Here is a 19885-nt window from a genome sequence, read left to right on the forward strand (position 1 = left end):
GAGCCCCCAGTCTCAGTGGCTACATCTCTGCAGGTCCAACAGCTCTAGGTTGGAGGGGACTTTAAAGAGGTTTTGGGTGGTAGCTTTCCTGTTTCCCTGCCTTCACATCACTCACACCCTGGGAAGGAGTGTGACCCCCTCACCACTCACACCCTGGGAAGGAGTGTGACTCCCTCACCACTCACACCCTGGGAAGGAGTGTGACTCCTCACTGCTCACACCCTGGGAAGGACTATGACTCCTCATTGCTCACACCCTGGGAAGGACTGTGACTCCTCACTGCTCACACCCTGGGAAGGAGTGTGACTCCTCACTGCTCACACCCTGGGAAGGAGTGTGACTCCTCACTGCTCACACCCTGGGAAGAACTGTGATTCCTCACTGATCACACCCTGGGAAAGAGTGTGAACCCCCTCACCACTCACACCCTGGGAAGGAGTGTGACTCCTCACTGCTCACACCCTGGGAAGGAGTGTGACTCCTCACTGCTCACACCCTGGGAAGGAGTGTGACTCCTCACTGCTCACACCCTGGGAAGGAGTGTGGTTCCAAGGAAAGCTCGGGATGTTAAGAAGAGAAGGAACACCCGTTGACATACCACCATGCCTCTTTAAACGCCATGCAACAGTTCCACCCTCTCCTAGTCCTGTTTTTGTATTGCGGTGGTAGGGGCTGAACCTAGGGCCCCATGAATGCTGGGCAAATGGATCTACCACCCATATATACACTCAACCCTTCTGTTACTTATTTGGCTAGTTTTGAGACAGGGTCTAAGTTACCCAGGATGAGACTGAACTCATTCTGTAGTCCAGATAAGCCCTCAACCTGGGATCCTCCTGCCTCAGGACACAGACTAGCTGGGACTACAGCCCTGCATCAGCATGCTTGGCAAGAAAGAGTATATTTTATTTTTTGTTTGTTTATGTTTCAAAATGGAGGGGTCAATGTAGATTTAAACAGGGAAGAGAGAGAAGAAGGAGTAGGAGGAGGGAGGGAAAGAGGAGGAAAAAAAGGGAGAAATAGAAAAAGGATGTATTGTATATCCTAGAGTGGGTACAGGCTTCTCGAGACAGCCATGTGCCCTATAGCCTTAAACAGAGAAAACAGAGTAGCGAGATGGGTAAGGACTTTACCCCGAGCCCCACAGCAACAGGGGCCAGAACTTGACCTCTGTGTGTGCAGTTCTATTGTCTCTATCTGGCTGCTGTGATTTCGCCAGGCTTTGCACACACCAGCGAAAGAAGCCAGAGCCCAGGATGAGTGCAGAGCTGGAGAGAAGAGCCCCAGCATCTCCCACCACAGGGCCCCAAAGATCCAGTTATATCTGGTCTAGTCAAACCAGCGGCATGGTATCCCACATGCTTATGCATGTGGAATGCTGTTTCTCTGTTCAGGGAAATTCATTCATTTTTTTTTCTCCCACTTGTATATAGGACACTGTCTCCCTATTCCCAAAATGACACCTCTGAGATTCCTAACTGCTTCTGCTGGTCTCAGTGTTTTCATGCTGATATTTTTAAAAGAGGAGTTAGTGTCAGTCCCTTATTGGGTACCTTTTGGTGACCAATTTGCCTTAATTCCTGCCCATACCAGGCACAGTCATTTCAGAGAAAGTTCCAATAAGGTCAGCCAGCACCCCGTGGAAGGCAACATGGTGACACCTCTGACCCATTTAAAAGCTAAAGCCGGAAAGGTCTGAATGTCATGAGGCAGACAGTCAGTTGGTATCACAGCAGAACATCAATGGTAAAGTATAACCAATCCGGTTGCCTTCTAGACACCCCCCCCCCCCGGCTGGTCCCGCCTTGCAAGTGTTTTCCTGCATTCCTTCTTTGCTTTAAGAAGAGCTCCAGGGGTCAGACTTGCTTTGGGTCTTTGTTACTGATTTGTTACCTCAAACCTCAGAAGGACAGCACCATCACAGGTCTGGAAAGCAGAGATGCTCTTTCCATGGTCAGCAAACTGTTCTCTTGCAGTAAGAGAAGTCATTCTGCCAGTGCCCTGGGAGATCAGGGAGCCCTGGTGTTGTCTGCTTTGGGCTCCAGCCATGTAATGCAGCTTCCTGTTCAGGCAGCTTCCTGACGATGATGCCCAGAGCCCTATGGGGACGCTTCCCTTTTCCAGAATCCCTTTTGCTCAATTAAAACTTCTCTGAGCTTATGCCAACCTTTCCAAATGGCAGCTACCTAATCTGTAGAGCCTGACTTGCACTAAGAGCAAAGGGTCAAATCATTGCCTTTCCCAGCCCTGACTACAAATTAAAGCCACCGAAGAGAAGGGTCTTTCTCAGGCCATCGCAATGCTGGAACTCCTAGTCCTGACTGGTTGGGCTGGGAGCTCCTAAGTTGAGTGGACCTCTTGTATGGTTCCAAAGCCTTTGTGTGATTCTGATGTACAGCCAAGGCAGCGCTATCCCCACAGTTCCACCAGAACAAGACAACAGCAGCTGTGAGCTGCGTGCGTGCTTGTCATGTGTCCTCCTTCCAGAACTTTTCTCACATCAGTGCTGCAAAGAAGGGTCTTAATCACCAAGCTGTAGTGAACACTAAGGCTTTGTAGTCAGAGATGCACACTCGGGGTCTTGCAACTCCAAGGCATGTTGTTCCACCCTCACACACACACACACATAATGTTCATGTTTCTAGAATGTGGGCCAGAGGGTGATCTCCAAGGTGGTTTTATGTATGTGCTGTGTGGATGTGACAAGAAGTGACCCTGAACTTAAGAAAGTTACTCTTTTTTTTTTTTCTTCTTGAGACAAGGTTTCTCTGTGTAGCCTTGACTGTCCTGGAGCTCACTCTATAAACCAGGCTGGCCTTGAACTCACAGAGATATGCCTGCCTCTGCCTCCTGAGTGCTGGGACTAAAGGCGTGCACACCGTTGCCCAGCCAGTTACTCCTTTTTCAATTCTCAGTGCAAAACCTTCAGATCATTTTAAGAAAAGGGTTTTTGTTTTCCTTTGAATTAGAGGAGAAACAAAAGAAGGACCAACAATGTGCACACGTGGATTGGTTTTAATTATACAAAATTATGTGTCAGTGTTGCATTAGGACTCCATGGACACTCGTAATCTTGAGAAGGGGAATTTATAAGGACCACGTCAAAGTCAAAACCAAATCCAGTACAGCTAATGAGGGTGTCTAAGCGGAAGTAGAAATGGGGGAAGAAGACATTGGCCTTGCTTTGTGAGACACTGGTGATTCTCCTTACAGCCCATCGCAATGCCTCTAAGGAGACGTCAGTCCTAGCAAGCCCCTAAGGTGAGATACAAAACATGGCCCATGAGGAACTGAACTACACTGTAAAATACTTACGAGATGTCAAAGCAATAAGGACAGAGGTTCAAAGCATCTGTGCGTGGACGGACATGAAATGTTGGCGGACCGGGGCTCATCCAAGCCCATGGTCCAGAGGACACTGCTGTTACCGTGACTATGAGAAGTCATGTTTCCAACGCATCCCCAGTATCAGTGGGAGGCATTGTGGTCTGTCTCCATATGCCAGGGGTTCCACTGGGAGCCACTGCCAGGCTGGGACCCATTGCTGCAATGAGAATAATTGAATGGGCATAAGGATCAATAACAGTATAACATGGGTGTGGTGACAGCAAGGACAGAGGACTTTAGGGGACTAGTAAGCTGACCAGCTCTCCGGAGAGGGGAAACCGACCTGCACTCAACATTGCTATTTGATCGTATGAGCGAAAGTGTTGAAGTCAAATGAACAGAAGTTTAACTTGAATTAGCAAAACAGAGTCGTGGCTTCTCAACTAATTGTGCCAATCTATAAACCCAGAGGTCTTGGTGACATAAACGTCTTAAGTTCCTTTCACACTTTGTTTGTTTGTTGGTTTGGTTTGGTTTTGGGGGCAGTAGTAATTGGTTAGTTTTGGTTTTAGTGGGTTTTTTTTTTTTTGCTTTGTTGTTGTTGTTTTGGTTTTTTGGTTTTGTTGTTGTTGTTGTTGTTTGAGACAGAGTTTCTCTGTACAGTTCTGACTATCCTGGTACTCACTCTGTAGACTAGGCTAGCCTTGAACTCAGAGATTTGCCTGCCTGTGCCTCCTGAGTGCTGGGATCCTCTAACTTGGTTTTTATTTTATTTGTTTTTGTTTGTTTGTTTATTGGGGTTTTTTGAGACAGGGTTTCTCTGTGTAGCTTTGGCTGTCCTAAACTTGCTTTGTAGACCAGGCTGGCCTGGAACTCACAGATATCCACCTGCCTCTGCCTCCCTGATTGCTAGGATTACAGGTGTGCATTTTTAAAAGATATCCATTCTTTTTTTTTTTTTTTAAGTGTAACACTTATTCATTTACTGGGGGAGGGGAGTATGCATATGGCCTGGCCTGTGCTCGTGTGGAAGTCAGAGGGCAACGCGTGGGAGTTGGTTCTCTCTTCTCAACATGCTGGGCCCAACGATCCAACTCAGGCCATCAAGCTAGGAGGCAAGCACCTTTACCCACAGGATTATCTTGCCGGCCTCTTAACAAACCTGTTAAGAAGCCCTTTGATAACTGGCCCAGATCAGGGTTGTTTCATTTACTACATGACTTACTTTTGTCTGTGGAAAATAAAACTGGCTTTCCATGGTAAATGAAGTTTTTTCTTTTTCTGTGGCAGGCAAGGGGTACTTAGAGACAGGCTGTCATATAACCCAGGATGATCTCAAACTCACCCCCCAGCTAAGGATAAACCTCCCACCTCCAAATCCCAATTGCTAAGATTGCAGGCACCCGTCACCTTGACTGGCATGTGGCAGTTACAGGCACCACACCCAGGGCTTCAGGTATGCTAAGCAAAGCAGTCTACTCATCCAGGCACGTACCCAGCCCTAAAATGAAAGAAATTTGGTTTTTAATTCATTGATGTAAAAAATATTTTAAAATACTACAAGTGATCCTATGTTGAAAATTTAGATAAACACGTGACAGTTAGAGCACCACTCCCCTACAACACACTAGTGTTAAAAATAGGCGTGCCTATACCACCCCTTTCACAGCAAGTAGACTATTCCAGCCAGTTTAGGCCCAGAAAGGGCCTTTTATTGTTGCATTACTCTCCAGAGAAACCTTAAAACACAGATGGTGAGCCAGGCATTGGTGGCGCATACCTTTAATCACAGCACTCAAGAGGCAGAGGCAAGTAGATCTCCGAGTTCAAGGCCAGCCTGATCTACAGAGTGAGTTCCAGGACAAGAACTGCAGAAAAATACTGTCTTGAAAAACAAAGAAACAAATAAGCAAACATCCACATGTAGTGCAATCCCAGCACTGATTATAGAAAAGCACTGGAAATCATTTCTATACCTTGGATAGGTAATTCTATATATTAACAGTGGTTCATCTATAAAGAGAAAAATCATGCAGCCATTATCAATAATAAAATTCAGACTACCACTGGACAGAAAATAAGAAACCTGTCCCATCAATGCTATTAATGAAAGGAGATGAAAAAGTTCAAACAATTGGGTTTATTACCTCTAACTTTTCTTTACCATAATGCTGATTTAATACTGTAAAGCTATGACTATTAAAGAGATACATGATTTTAAAAACAGGCTAATATACAAAAAAGTTATGATTCTATTGCTAAAGCAGAAGGGAAAGCTATAATACAAATAAGATGAATGACTAAAATGTTTTTAGTTAAAAAATGAATGCAGGTTCCCCAAAACACATGGAATATAAAAGGTTTATTATTGTTATCGTATGTGTATGAGTATTTTATCTACATGTGTGTCTGTGCACAGAGGCCAGAGGAGGGTGTGGGATATCCTGGAATTAGAATTACAAATAGATGTGAGCTGTTATGTGGGTGCTGGGAACTGAACCTAGGTCCTTGGAAAGAGCAGCCAGTGCTCTTAACCTCTGAGCCACCTCTCCAGCTCCTGAATAAACTTTTTAAAAATAGCAATAAACATACCTTGAGAGACTGATTATATCTCCCTTCTTGGGCTTCCACTAGTTCGTTTACTCAGTGTGTATGTGTGTGTGTGTGTGTGTGCCCTTGCACATTCCAGCCCCTGAGCTATGAAATGGTTTTCAGGGAAAACTTTTGCCATCTCTCTAACTAGTTTAATATTCCACGTAGACAATTTACAACTCTAGCATCTTCCACAGGCACTAATTTAACTGAGGGATGTTTTCTTTGTAGCAATTTTGTGATTTTGAAGGAAATTATTCATGACATAACATGGCAACTGGGAAAATTTGTATCTTTCCTTTCATCTTAGAAAGCAAGATTTGAATTACACATATAGCCCAGGAGAAAAATTCTCTCTCTCTCTCTCTCTCTCTCTCTCTCTCTCTCTCTCTCTCTGTGTGTGTGTGTGTGTGTGTGTGTATGTGTGTGTGTGTGTGTGTGTATGTGTGTCTCTTTGTGTCTATGCGTATCTGTGTGTGTTACAGAAGTCCACTAAGCTCCTTAGTCTTTTCTGAATTTGGACTTGGTTAGGTGAAAACTTCTGAGAAAGTCCCAGTTTTAAACAACACACACACACACACACACACACACACACACACACACTACCAAGTACCATCTATCACACTGCTACACACTCACACATACCATAACAAAAACCGTGACCTAGACCTTGGGAGTTTGTTTTCTTTGTTTGTTTATTTGTTGCTGCTACTGTTGTTTGAGGCAGACTCTCTCTACCTCTAGGCTGTCCTGGAACTCACTGTGTAGATCAGGCTGGCCTTGAACTCACGGAGATCTGCTTGCCTTTGTCTTCTAAGTGCTGGGATTAAAGGCGTGCTGTACCATGCCTGGCACCATCTCTGGATTTTAAGTCAAGAATTCTGTTGCCAGTCTGACAGTAGGCCAGGTGTGTTGGAGAGCTTCAGTTGTCAGCTTGGCACAACCTGGGATTGCCTATAAATAGAGTCCCCAAGAAGAATTCTCTAAATCTGGTTCCCTTGTGGGCACAGCTATAAGAAAGAGACAGCCTTGCACGCATTGAGTAGAAAGACCCAGCTGGACTATGGGCCGCACTGCTTCATGGCTTGCACCCTGGATTGGTGAGTGAGGCTAGTACATCGTGCATGCATTCACTCTCTCTGCTCTTGACTGTGGATGTGACCAGCTACTTCAACCACTTCCTTGACCCCTCTGCTCTGACTCTAACTTGGAATCAGGACATAAATGCCCTTTCCCTAAAATTAACCCTTTTTCAGGCTTATTTTTATCACAACAACAGAAATCAAACCAGGACACCAGGAGAAGAGACCTATGCTCTGCCAACCTTGAGCCCCTCCAGTATAAAAAGCAAGGGGCCAACCCTTACAAGTTCATGACTTCAGTGTGAAAATCAGAACTCCCAAGGTAGATCTCTCCCTTCCTCCTCCCGGCTAAGGCTCTGAGCATCGATGAAACAGCCCCACTCCTCAGGGTACATCAGGGACAAGTGGCGTCGTATCCTTTGGGAAAGTCCTTCCACCGATGACCCTGGCGAGGGTCTGCACGTTGTTACCAACTTTCCACTGTGTGCTTCTCACTGGATAGGAACCATCTTTCTGGGCCCTGGCTGCACATTAAAGGCAGTGAAAGAGGTTTCGTGTTTCCATATCGACGTCCAGGCCTTGATCCTGGCATTGTCATTTTAAAAACTGAGCAGCTAGTGTAGTTTGACTGGAAACCTTAAGTTCATGGTTGAGAAAATCTTGCCTTTTAACCAGCTGTGCGATCTCTCAGTTTCTTTACGCCACGCTTATACCTTTCTTTAGGTTGATTTGCCCTTCCCAAAATAAGATGAAGTGAGGAAGAAGATTAAGATGTTTTTAGTTAAAACAAGATTTATTACACAAAAGTGAAGTATTAGAAGCACAGAGCCAGAAAAGACAGGCTTCTGGAATCTGCCTTGTGGAAGCATTGAGAAGAAAACGAGGTAGAGTGCTCAGCCCTGTCGGAGAGAGATTGTCCAGCTCACAGCTGTCTTACTGTCACCTCCAAATGCCCCGAGAACATCAGTCACAGAGCAAAGCAACCCCTTTTCTGCATGGAGTTGGCAGGGCTTTGTAAAATGAATTGTGTACCTCTGGTGCTGTTTAAACACCCCAGGGTATATCTCGTAATCCCATATGGGCTTTGCCATCTGTAAAGCTAGAACAGTAAATGCTCTGTTTGCTTCAAGAGGATGTTTTCCTTGGCAAGTGATGCTGAGAATGCCTCATCCATAAAATGGCAATCAGATCAGCACTCAGTGCTCAGAAAACCACCAAGCCCACTAGCTATGGCTCATGGGAGGGAGCCAGGACCAGTGACTCCCCCAGGCATCCTCTCCTGTTGTCCCAGGACTTTTGTTTCTTAGCCTGCCCATCCCTCAAAGGCTAAGAACCCATCCTGTTGGATGCATGAGTTGGGGAATATTAGCTGCATGCCCCATACTGCCCTCCCTTAAAGCTAGCCTTCTCTGCCCACAATCCTACAAAGGAATATTGTGGAACAGGGGCATCAGTTGCAGTTGATGAAAAGCGAGAAGTATAGTTATAGAGAACAGCGTTGGAGGGAGCTCTCCTAGCTGACCTCCTTGCAACTCAGCAAGTCAAATAGTGGATCCTCATCTCTGACATCCTAGGAGAGAACTGCCGAGGCTTGCATCAGGCACAAATAAAAGCTGCCAGATTTGACAAATAAAAATTCAGTAAACCGGGCGCTGAACTGATGGCTCAGCAGGATAAGATTGCCTGTCTCTCTTGCAGAGGACCCCAGTTCCATTCCCAGCACCCACAAGGTGGCTCTCAGACTTCCATAACTCCAGTCCCAGAGAGCCAGATGTCCTTTTTTGGCATCTGTGGGCACCAGCATACACACGGTGCCCATCCATCCATGCATGCAGTACACATCCATCCATGAGTGCAGTGCACATTCATACATGTAGTACACATCATACATGCATGCAATGCAATCCATACATGTAAGCAAAACACTCATACACATAAAAGAAAACAGATAAATTTATTTTCTTTAATGCAGTACACCACCAGGCATGGTAGCACCCACCTTTAATACCAGCACTCAGGAGGCAGAGGCAGGTGGATCTCTGAGTTTGAGGCCAGCCTGGTCTCTACAGAGTGAGTTCTGGGACAGCTATACAGAGAAACAAACAAAACAACACAGCAACAAAAACCACACTATATGCAGGCAAGTTTGAATCTCAGGAAGGCAAGGTGCAATTTTTAAAAATAAGTATATCTCAAATGTGACATGACACATACTTAGACTAAATAGGTAGTGATTGTTACCAATGGGATGTCCTCGCAACTCGAGTAGGATGTTACTGTGTGTTTCATAAATAGCAAAGAAATGTTCAAGTGCCAAACCCACTGTTGGAAGTTATGCAATAAATCGCCTAAACTCAGTATGGATAAGTGTGCAGCCATGTGGCCTGCTGACTCGGGGCTGGGGGATAAAGAGTGAGTGTCTCCCAGGATTCTGTTTTCTAAGTCTTGGCTCTGGCTGTTAAGTCCTACAACTCAGAACAGAAGGAAGCTGAAGAATCTCAAACACAGAATCAAAAGGACTGAGTCTCCTGACAGAGAGAGACCCACATTAAATACAACTGATGTTTGTGACACGGCGTACCTTTGAAAGACTAGTGAGGAGGTTCCGCCCCTGTCCTAGTACCTGGAGAGCTGCTTGGGTTTCCATTCATGGGAGACAGACACTCAGCACGGAGCATTTATGTATCTTCAAGTAACACCTGAGGATGGATGAAAGCTCCCAGTCCGGGGTGCATCTGTTTACCCAGAGACCCTTTTCCCTTGTCTTTTGGCCTTTGAGGTTTTAATAAAAGAGCAGTGGAAGCTGTTTAAGCTGAAGCCGTTTGCCATGGTGGTTGGACCTCTTTCAGTGTCTCATTTCTTAACTACAGTTCAACATACTGGTCTCCCTCGATATCCATGGGGTTTTGTTCCAAGGCACCAGATTCCAAAAGCTGCGGCCACCTCAGTCATGACATAAATGGAATAGCATTTGCATATTGTCCACAGAAAACCTACTGTGTGTTGTAAGTCATGTCTAGGTGATTTGTAAGGCCACAGTGGTAACCATTCTGGTACCGTATTGTTCAGAGAATAGTGACAGAAAAAAAATCAAGGCATTCTGGTACCTTATTGTTTGGTGAATAGTGACAGGGGGAAAAATCAAGTCTCTTCAACACAGACAATTTTTTGAAAAATCTAATAAGTATTTTGGAGATCTGGTGGTGTAGCTCAGTGGTAGAACATAGGATATAGCATGTGCTCAGTATGTGAGTGTGCTCGCAAATAAAGACCAGAGGACAGCCTTGGGTGTTCTTTTTCGGGTGCTGTCCTTTTCTTTTCTTTCTTTTTTGAATTGAGACAAGGTCTCTTGTTGGCTTAGCGTTCATCAATTATAGTTACTGGCAAGCCCCAGGGGTCTTCCTTGTCATCCCACTCTATGTAATGCTGTTGTACTATATGTAGTTAGCATGTGCACACACACACACATACTATATATATATATATAATGTTATAAAATCTGGTTTTATATGACTTTATTACTGATACTATAAAATTTTTTTTTTAATTTTTGTTTTTCAAGACAGGGTTTCTCTGTGTAGCCCTGGCTGTCCTGCTCCGTAGACCAGGATGGCCTCAAACTCAGAGATTCACCTGTCTCTGCCTCCCTAATGCTGGTATTTAAGGCATACAACATCACCACTTGGCCAACTTCAATTTTTTTTATTTTAAACTTTATTACAGAAAACACTACAAGGAAAAAAATTACACACTGAAATTAATCAGACCAAAAAAACTACATACTACTCAAAGAATTTCTATATAATCAGAAAGGAAGCCATGAAACTTCACACTGGAATTCATTCTTTCACCATCAAATGTATTTGTATGTACTTGACCCCCACAAAAATTGAAGATCCACGACAGAGTTGACGCTCAATACACAACTGGCTTTATAACCTTTTTCCTGGTTCACACTCATTACCTGCATCCAGTTCGTCCTCGTAGTGAGCTTTTCTTCTCTTTTCTGCATGTTCTACTGCACTCACACATTCATTTGTTTTCACACATTCATATATTATTGGCTAGGTTCTGCAAGTGAAGGGGAACATGAGATTAGCTTTCTAGCAGTATTCATTAAACAATGACTCCCCCCCCCCAATTATTTACTTGGTTACTTCTGACTAGGAATGGTGCTTAGATTCCCCCCCCACACACACACACACTGGAAAAGTACTAAAAGGTGGCTGCACTCTGTTCATAGCGCTGTGACACGAGAGATATTAACTTAGGAAAAACTGGAATCCCATGCTAGGCTAGATGACCGGATTAGGACAGATTCCAGTTGAGTGTCGATACCATACGTTTAGACACAGTGTTCTCTAAATGTATGGGAGAAGTGTTAAGGTTGGTGCACCGACATTATTAAATCCAGTAGGCAGGGCAGGTTCCCACACGGCAGCTCACAGCTATCTGTAACTCCAGTTCCATGGGAGCCAACGCCTCTTCTGACCTCAGTAGCCACTTGGCACACACATGGTGCACAGACATGCAGATAAAGCACCAATATGCATAAAATAAAATAGTAAAGGGTTTTTTTTAAATAAAAAAATATGGCATGATGTAGCAATTCTTCTACAGGATACATACCCAAGAGAAATTAAGTCAGTATGTCAAAGACATCCGCACTCCCACACTCATTAAAACACTATTCGCAATTACCAAGAAATGAAAATGACTCAAGTGTCCATCAGGTGATGCTGAAGAGAGTGTGGTCCTTGTGCACACTAGAATGCTACGCAGCTAAAGCAAAGAGGGAGGCCCTGTGGTTGGGAACATCATGGAAGGAACTAGGTATGATCATGGGTAGTAAAATAAGCCAAGGACCACACCTTACATTTATTGCATGTGCAATAAATAGGAGTGGGCTGCTGGGAGGGAGAGTTGAAATAGGAATACAGAGTCTAGTGCTGAGGACACCCTGCAGGCTGGTGATGTGCGACAGCAGCCTACTGGGCATTTCAGAGTCAGAAGAGAGGAGTTTGAAAGTTTTCTCTCACATGGAAATAGTGTTAACTATCTGAGAAGGTAGATCTGCTTGACCTAACTTACATATTACCGGGCGAATGCCTAGGACTATTGTACGGCAGCTCAACAGTGCATACATTTTCATGGTTTTATGTATCAGTTAGCTCTTGGGTTTTAGAAAACAGCATACAAAATGCAAAAATAAAATTGTCTCTGTAATTTCCATCCAAAGTGGAAATCTCTATTGAGGGTAAAATACAATATTAAACACAAAGCTTCAATTTTTTTTAAGATTTTTTTTTTATTGGATGTGTATGGGTGCTTTGGCTACATGTATGTGTCTGTGTAGCATGTGCAGATATTGACATTGGTGGGTGTCAGATCCTCTGGAACCAGAGTTACAGATGGTTGTGAGCCACCACATGGGAGCTGGGAATTGAACCTGGGTCCTCTTTGACGGCAGCCAGTGAGTGTTCTTGACCAACCCATCCCTTACTCTTTTGTGAATAATTGGCATATTATAAACGCTCAGCCCAGGAAATACCCTCTTTGCTATCCTATGGCATTCAAGGACAGTATCCTTTGGCAGGTATGTGTTAACAAGAAGTTAAAGTTACTGAAATTTTTTTTTTAAGATTTAAAAATTTAAGTGTTTGTGTGTGGTGTGTATGAGTGTAAGTGTGTGTGTGTGTGTGTGTGTGTGTGTGTGTGTGTGTGTGTGTGTGTGTCTGTAGTGTCTATATGTATGTGTATGTGAAGTGTGAGTTTATGGTGTGTGTGTATATGTGTGTGTGTGAGGTCTGTGTGTGTGTGTGTGTGTGTACATGCGTGCAAGCACCCAAGAGAACACATGTTGTGCTGGAGCTGGAGTTGGAGGTGGTCGTGGGCTGGGAACTGAACTCGGGTCCTCTGTGGAGTAACACACATTTCTACTCACTGAACCATCTCTCTAGCCTGAACTGCTGAACCTTGACTCAGACAGCCAACCGAAAGGACAGCGGACTCCAAAAACAAAAACAAAACAAAACAAAACAAAACAAAAAACCCATTTGCTTAGAAGGGAACTAAGTCATGGCTTCATCTGCCATGTGGTTGCTTAATCCCCAGTGCACTCTAGGTCCAGAGTTTGAATCAAGGCTAACTGGGAGAGTCTGCCCCGTGAAATCGAGTGATCATCCATCTCTTCCTCCCTATGTCACCTCCAGAACCACACGCATCAGTGGCACGGTTCAAAGCACTTCAGTAAATATTGGCTCGAGCCATGCTCCCCTAAAGTGCATCCCACTGGAAGATCTGCTCTCCCCGAGAGGATGTGTGCTCCAGATGTCTTTGAACTCTGAGTAGAAGATGTGGTGTGAGCGATGCCAGATTGCTTTGTTGTCCCTAAAGGGGCTTTTCCTGCTCCAGGTACTCTCTCTGGGCAGGGGCTGACCACCAACCAGCTCGTGCCTCGGCAGTGTGGGCAAACCAATTTGCTTTCTGTCACTCCGGCCTGATGATTTGGGTTGGAAATAAGCAGCACCCAGGCTATGATTAATGATTCGTGCATAGTGTGGGGTGTGTGTGTGTGTGTGTGTGTGTGTGTGTGTGTGTGTGTGTGTGTAATGACATTTCTCCTAGAAATAGCAAAACTTCATTAAAGCAGGACATGGCTTCTACCACATACATCTATCTATGTGAAGAGCCATTGCCCAGTTCATTATGCCAACTCCCGGCAAGGCTTGCAGTGAAGTTTCCTTCTCTGCAGGTTCAGACGACGGTCTCCCTCAGAAGCAGCGAGTACCTCGCAGACGGTATCAGGAGCCCAAAATGTTGAGTAGCCCCGAGGACACCATGTACTATAACCAGTTAAATGTGAGTTCAAAGTGGCCGTAAAGCCGTTTTGCCGGCTTTGTTTCCAGTTAATAATTCTGTTATTAATACCTGTTCCAGCCCCCCCAGCCCCACCCCCACTCTCTGCTCTCCTCGTGAACATGTGCTTAGGCTCTTATCTGTTGCTTTCATGTCAGGATGTCTGCCTTCACGGTGAATAATTGATGTGGTTTATCAAAGACGAGCAAGATGCATGCTTCATCAGGCTCACTTGAGCCCTTTGATCAAAAAAATTATGCTGTGACTTCTGATATTATCAGCATCTGCTTGCATTCAACACAAAATCACTTTGAATTAAAAATTAACGACTTGGTGCTTTGCTTTGACTGTGTGTTCTTGGCCCTATCCACAGGGAACTCTAGACTATCAAGGGAGGCAGAGGAAGCCAAGAAAACTTGGGTAAATATCTGTCTTCTTAGTTTTCAGCAACTGTAAACAGAAGGGGTCCTTTGTGATATCACAGAAAAGGCAAAACTTTCCGAGAGGCTTCTAAAAATACTCCACCCAGATATTGCCACCGTTATTGACACTGGCAATTCTTTTTTTCACAATAGCAAGTACGCCAAATGTGAATCTGTTCTGTCCAGAAAGGCTGAAATTGTCACCTGCTAACAAATGTTATGTCTCAGGATCATTCTGAGGAATTGTGCTCAGAAGTGAACTCATAAAGGCAGTGAGTTGTACAAAACTCTTCTTCTACAAGTGCGAGCCCGCGTCCAAGTGTAGACAGGCACTCCGACCATGTTCAACACTTCTCCAGGCTTACTTAACCCTTGCAGTGACTGATGAGGGGTACCTGGCCCATTTATTTGTCAGCATCACCTTGGAGGCCAGAAACACGGGCAATGCTTGTTACAGTCCTGAACTGAGAAACGACGTAGGGGGCAGAGCTGCCTTTTGAGGTCACCAGATGGAGACAGACCACGTGACTGTATAAAAATCAAGTTACAATATGGGCACAACTTTTTAGGCGCTACTTACCAAGGGCCAAGAAGGTAAAAAGCTTCGTTACCAGACCCAAGGTACTCCCCCAGACATAGGGACGTTCAGAGCTGGTCCGAGTGTAGCCCTGTTCCAACCACCCCCAAGACTTTAGGGGCACCAGGGGTGATGGTTGTGGTATTTGTGTGATTTCCCTGTTCGATACCCTCTTTTCTTTGTTGCAGACAAATCAAAGTGCTGGATGGGGAAGACCAATATTACAAATGTCTGTCCCCTGGGGCCTGTGCTCCTGAAGAGAATGACTCAGTCTACCCTTTCTTTTTTTCCTCCTCACCCAGAGGAGACTCCTTTGCTCAGCACTGAGCTGTGCTTTCCAGCTCCATCTGTGTCCCAGGCAAAGGCAACCATGGTAACTGATAAGAAGACACTGTCATGGGGTCAGCTTCTTTGCACACAATCTGTACCCTGAACCCTGCTGAACAACGCACGGATTCCTGAAGACCCTGTCACTTGCGGAAGAGGCCAACAGTCCCACCGCAGGCCAGTTGTGAAATCTGATACCTTGTCTTTTTTTCCAACCCAACGGAATCCATCACTCTCTTCTCTAACCAGCCCACTGGAATTTTCTACATCTACTTCCCCACACCTGGGTCAGGGCTTCATGGCTGAGAGTCCCGTTTCCAGGAGGAGTGGCCCATGGTTTCTGCTTAGAAACAAAAGTTGAAGACTTTCAGATGCTCTCTATGTGGCAAACAAATGCTGCACATCATGACGCTGAGAGAGTCATCATCTGTTTATTCTAGCTGGCCAAGAGAACCCTGTCACCCCAGCAATGAAAAGCAGAGTTGGGGAGAATGAGAATGTGGACCATTCTAAGTGCAGGCCACCTGATCTTGTAACCCCCTGATCAGCTGTCTCCATGGGATGTGAAAGATGGCCAAGAAAGGTCTCATCTTGCCCATCTCTGTGTTTCTTAGACCTAGCTCAGGGCCTAGGAGAGCAGGCATCCAAGGCATAAAAAAAAATGAATGGAGAAATTGCATCTATTTACAGCACCATGGCTGGCTGGGAATTACTTTAAATTATATATGATATATAAGTAACCACTTTTGTTATATGTAAGTTCTGATGTTTTGCTCAAAGTTGAGCTATTCCTATTGGAGTGACATTATAGGACGTTCTACTCAACACAAGCAGCTTTCCTGAGCTCTGGGTAAAACAATGTGGAAAGTTGTTGTAGAGGAATTTTAATCAAGAACATGGCTGTTCTGGCAAGAGATCACATCCAAAGACCTTCTGTGTGATCGGGCTGGAATACAGATATGCCTTTAATCCAGGAAGCAAGCAGATCTGAGTTCAAGGCCAACCTGCTATAGAGCAAGTATCAGGTAAAGAAAAGCTCAGGTCCAGGCGTGGTGGTACACGCCTTTAATCTCAAACAATGAAGACAAAGTTAGTTTGTAGAAAGAAGTACCCATGTTTGAAGGTGATGTTAATTGAGTGGCAGAAAAAGAAAGTGACGAATCAGAGAAGATTTGACCAAATAGAATACGCTGAACTCTAAGAGAGAGGAAAGGGAAGCTGGTTAAGGGGGAATGCAGGGAGAGGGAGGAGGCAGTTTTACTGGGACAGAAATAGAGACAAGTTGGGGGGGGGGAGGGAGAGAAACTCAGGTGAAAACAGAATGAGCCAGAGAATGAGGAGAAAAGATTGCTAGAGTTAGTTTGAGGCCAACCAGAGCAATCCAGAGGCCAAGAGAAAAGCTGATTAAATAAGGCAGCTGGGAGAGGAGTTTGAGGTAGAACAGCTGAGTTGAACCAGTGAGCCCAAAGCCCAGAAAGAACAAGAAAGGGTGAGCTTGTTCAGCAGTAAGTGTTAGAGGCTGAAAGCATTCTAGGCCTAGGCTAGATTATACAGAGGCTAGTGGCCTCCAGGACTAGGCCTGGGTTAACAGACAGAGGCAGTAACACTCCAACACAACAACTGAAATAGTAAAATAAAAATTCCTTTACAGGTTGCTATGTGCTGTGAAAGCAAAAACCCCCAAGACTCCTTCTCCAGAGCAGATGGTCTTAATATTTTCTTTCTCTAAAATACTTAGGTGATTTGAGGAAATTATGCTTTAAGATCTAGAAAAATATTATTATCAGAGGGTTTTCTTCCCCATAATGGAGAGCATTAGTAAATGTTTTCTGAACGGAAACAATCCATTGGAGTTGGTGTGTTAACTTTTCCTGCGGAGGTGAGAGCCAACCCTTATACATACCAGACAAGGAAACTGTAGAAAAGAACCCACCCAGCTCTAGCCTGCTGAACCAGAGAGTTTAACTGGGCTTCCTTAGGCTGGAAGGATGAAACAGAAGTTAAGAGCACTTATTCCTGCAGAGGCCCTACCTTCAGTTTCCAGCAACCACATGTCAGTTCACAAATGTCTGTGACCTCAGTTCCAAGGGATCTGACACCTTCTTTCTGAACAAGGCACACATACATACATGCAATTAAAACACTCATAAAACAAAATAAATTAATTTAAAATAACTGGGCTTATAGACAGGAGCATGGCCTGGGTGAAGGGCTGCTAACAGAGGCATGGACAGTTTACTGGCAACTACACCACCAAGAAGAGCTCTCCCCATAGCAATGGGTAACCCCTCATGGAAAGACAGAGTCTTATACACAGCCTTGCACACCTTTCCTGCTTCCACAAGAAAATGTGAGCCCAGTCTTGCTCTGAAGTCAAGATCTCAATGGCTACCCAATGTCGAGAGGACACAGTCCCACGGTAGAGACATTTAAAGAGCTCAGAGGTTATAATGCTATAAGAAACACTTATAGACAATTTTAGTAGCTACATTGTGTCTTTTGTTTGTTTAAAGATAAGTCCTGGGTTTTTTCCAAATCTTCACTCAAAAGGTAAAGTTTATATGGCCTGAGAATAGAGCAGACAAAACAAAATCCACTTAGTTGCTTAAGAAATAATGCTTAGGGTGAGGCTGTGAGAGAGTACTTGCCTAGCGTGAATAGGGTTAATCCCCAGAACAAGAAAGATGAAGAGATGAGAGAGAAAATGCCTAGAATATACAGATTTTTCTTTGCATGCCTTCGGAATTTCACTTTATCACTGATTAATCTGCTTTGATGTAACTGTTTTTTCAAACTGTTGGATAAAAATATTCGATAACTTCCTGTATGTCCACATACAATGAAATTGTAAACCTGCCTTGTTCCTTTCCCACTAAAATATGTCTACAAATAAAAGTTAAAAGAAAGAAAGAGTCACTAAGTCCTAATTCAGAGGTTCAGTATAATCAGGGATACAGCTGTAACTCCTGCTGTAGTTTTGAAACTGTGGTTGATAAATTATAGCACAGATAAGGCAGACCGTAGACTTTTCTCTTGGGCGGTTCCTAATGCCATGGATTCCGGTGTGATTCTTGCATCAAGTAAATGATAATATATTATAACCCGGAACTTAATGTTTACAAAACAATAACCACCTAGTTTAAAAAAAAAAAGAGGAAGAAAGCAAAATCAATAATACAGAAAGGCTGAATCAGAGATCTCATGTTGTCCCATAAGGCAGGCGGATCGCTGTGAGTTTGAGGCCAGCCTTGTCTACAAAGTGAGTCTAGGACAGCCAAGGCTACACAGGGAAACCCTATATTGAAAAATAAATAAATAAATAAATAAATAAATAAATAAATAAGAAGCAATCATTTAAAATACCATTTCTGATTCTAGCCAGGCACAGTGTTACATGCCTATAATTTCAGCACCATGAGAAGCTGAGATGTGAGGGTACCAGGTCAAGGCCAGCTTGGACCACACACCCACACTGTCTCAAAGAAGCAAACACGACTTCTAGTTCTTCTAATGATTTCCACCACTCTCTAGGCACAGCCACGTGCCACAGAAAGACACAGTGGGCAACAGCTGCCTGCACATGCCACATCTCCCATATCGTGGGATATAAATAGAGTTGGTGTGTTTTCACGAGTGTGTAGAAAAACATAAAGTACACAGCACAGCCTAGGTGTTCAGTAGGCTGTACCTTCTAGGTTTCTGTAAGTCCCCCTCTATGGTGTTCCTACAACCAAATCGATCTTTATTCATCGTTTAGACAATATTTATTCTCTCCCTGATGGCTTATTTCAATCCCTTTTCTCCTTCCTGTGCCTTTTCCAATATTTACTATGTTTTATGTCAACCTTGACTACCTTTTAGACCATCTATAACTGAGCATTACTCTTTTGAGCCACCCACTTTCAGTAGCATCCACATGGCCATCTCTGATGTGAATGAAAGCAGCAGGCTGCAATTTGGTGTCAAGAGAAACAGAAATGATTCTGGGCATTGAACCTTTTGTAAAAATCTGCACTGCAGACCTTGCTTTCGGTTTCCTGAGCTGCAGGCGCTTCCTAAGCTGGTTTATCTTCAGATCTACTTACATCCACTTTTTCTAGCTCGCTTTAAGTGTGTGTGAAGTACTACAAGGCAACCGCCATGTAAACACTCCTGTGGTCTAGAACAGAATGTTGTCTGACCCCCAGGATGCACCCCCTCTCTCCCTAGGTCTGCAGGTCCCCAGAGACACACACACTCATGACCTTAACTGTAAACACTTTCTTGACTGTGATTAGAGCTCCGTAGTTCAGCTTTGCCTCCTATGGTTAAGTTTGGGGGCACTTTAATAGCTTTGTTTTCTGAGCTTGCCTCTCTCTAAGCATCCTGGACTGGCCTCAAACACATCCTCAGCCAAAGCCTTCTGAGTGCTACGAGTACAGGTGTGTGGCACCACCCTGGACAGCTTTGGGGAGCCACACAGAAACGGAATCACACCGCGAGAAATCTCAACTAATGTCCCATTGATGCCGCACACCTATATCGTGGGGTGTAAACGTAGTATGTGTGTTTGAGTGAGCGTGCAGTATCCTAGCGTATTAAAGTTGATGCTGTTCCTTTAACAATTTGGGGGCTGTTTTGGAAATCGCCGCTGTAAGCGTTGCTGCACATATCTACTGGTGTCTACTTACATGCTTTTCTGATAGCCATGATCCTAGATT

General features: G+C 44.4%; 1 protein-coding gene across 1 annotated transcript in view; it reads left to right on the forward strand.

The window, feature by feature from the left end:
- Positions 1-18154, forward strand: part of MYO3B (myosin IIIB) — a gene marked incomplete at its 5' end in the record, with an annotated part of 203853 nt that extends 185699 nt beyond the window's left edge. The window contains 3 exons of the mRNA XM_084798988.1: positions 13756-13862; positions 14233-14279; positions 15047-18154. Of these exons, the coding sequence (XP_084655114.1) occupies positions 13756-13862; positions 14233-14279; positions 15047-15185 (293 nt within the window). The 3' untranslated portion in view covers positions 15186-18154. The remainder of the gene's footprint in view (positions 1-13755; positions 13863-14232; positions 14280-15046) is intronic.
- Between the last annotated feature and the right edge of the window lie 1731 nt (positions 18155-19885).

The sequence above is a fragment of the Acomys minous genome, assembly GCF_964271855.1.
Source record: "Acomys minous genome assembly, chromosome: 10".
Taxonomy (NCBI): Eukaryota; Metazoa; Chordata; class Mammalia; order Rodentia; family Muridae; genus Acomys; species Acomys minous.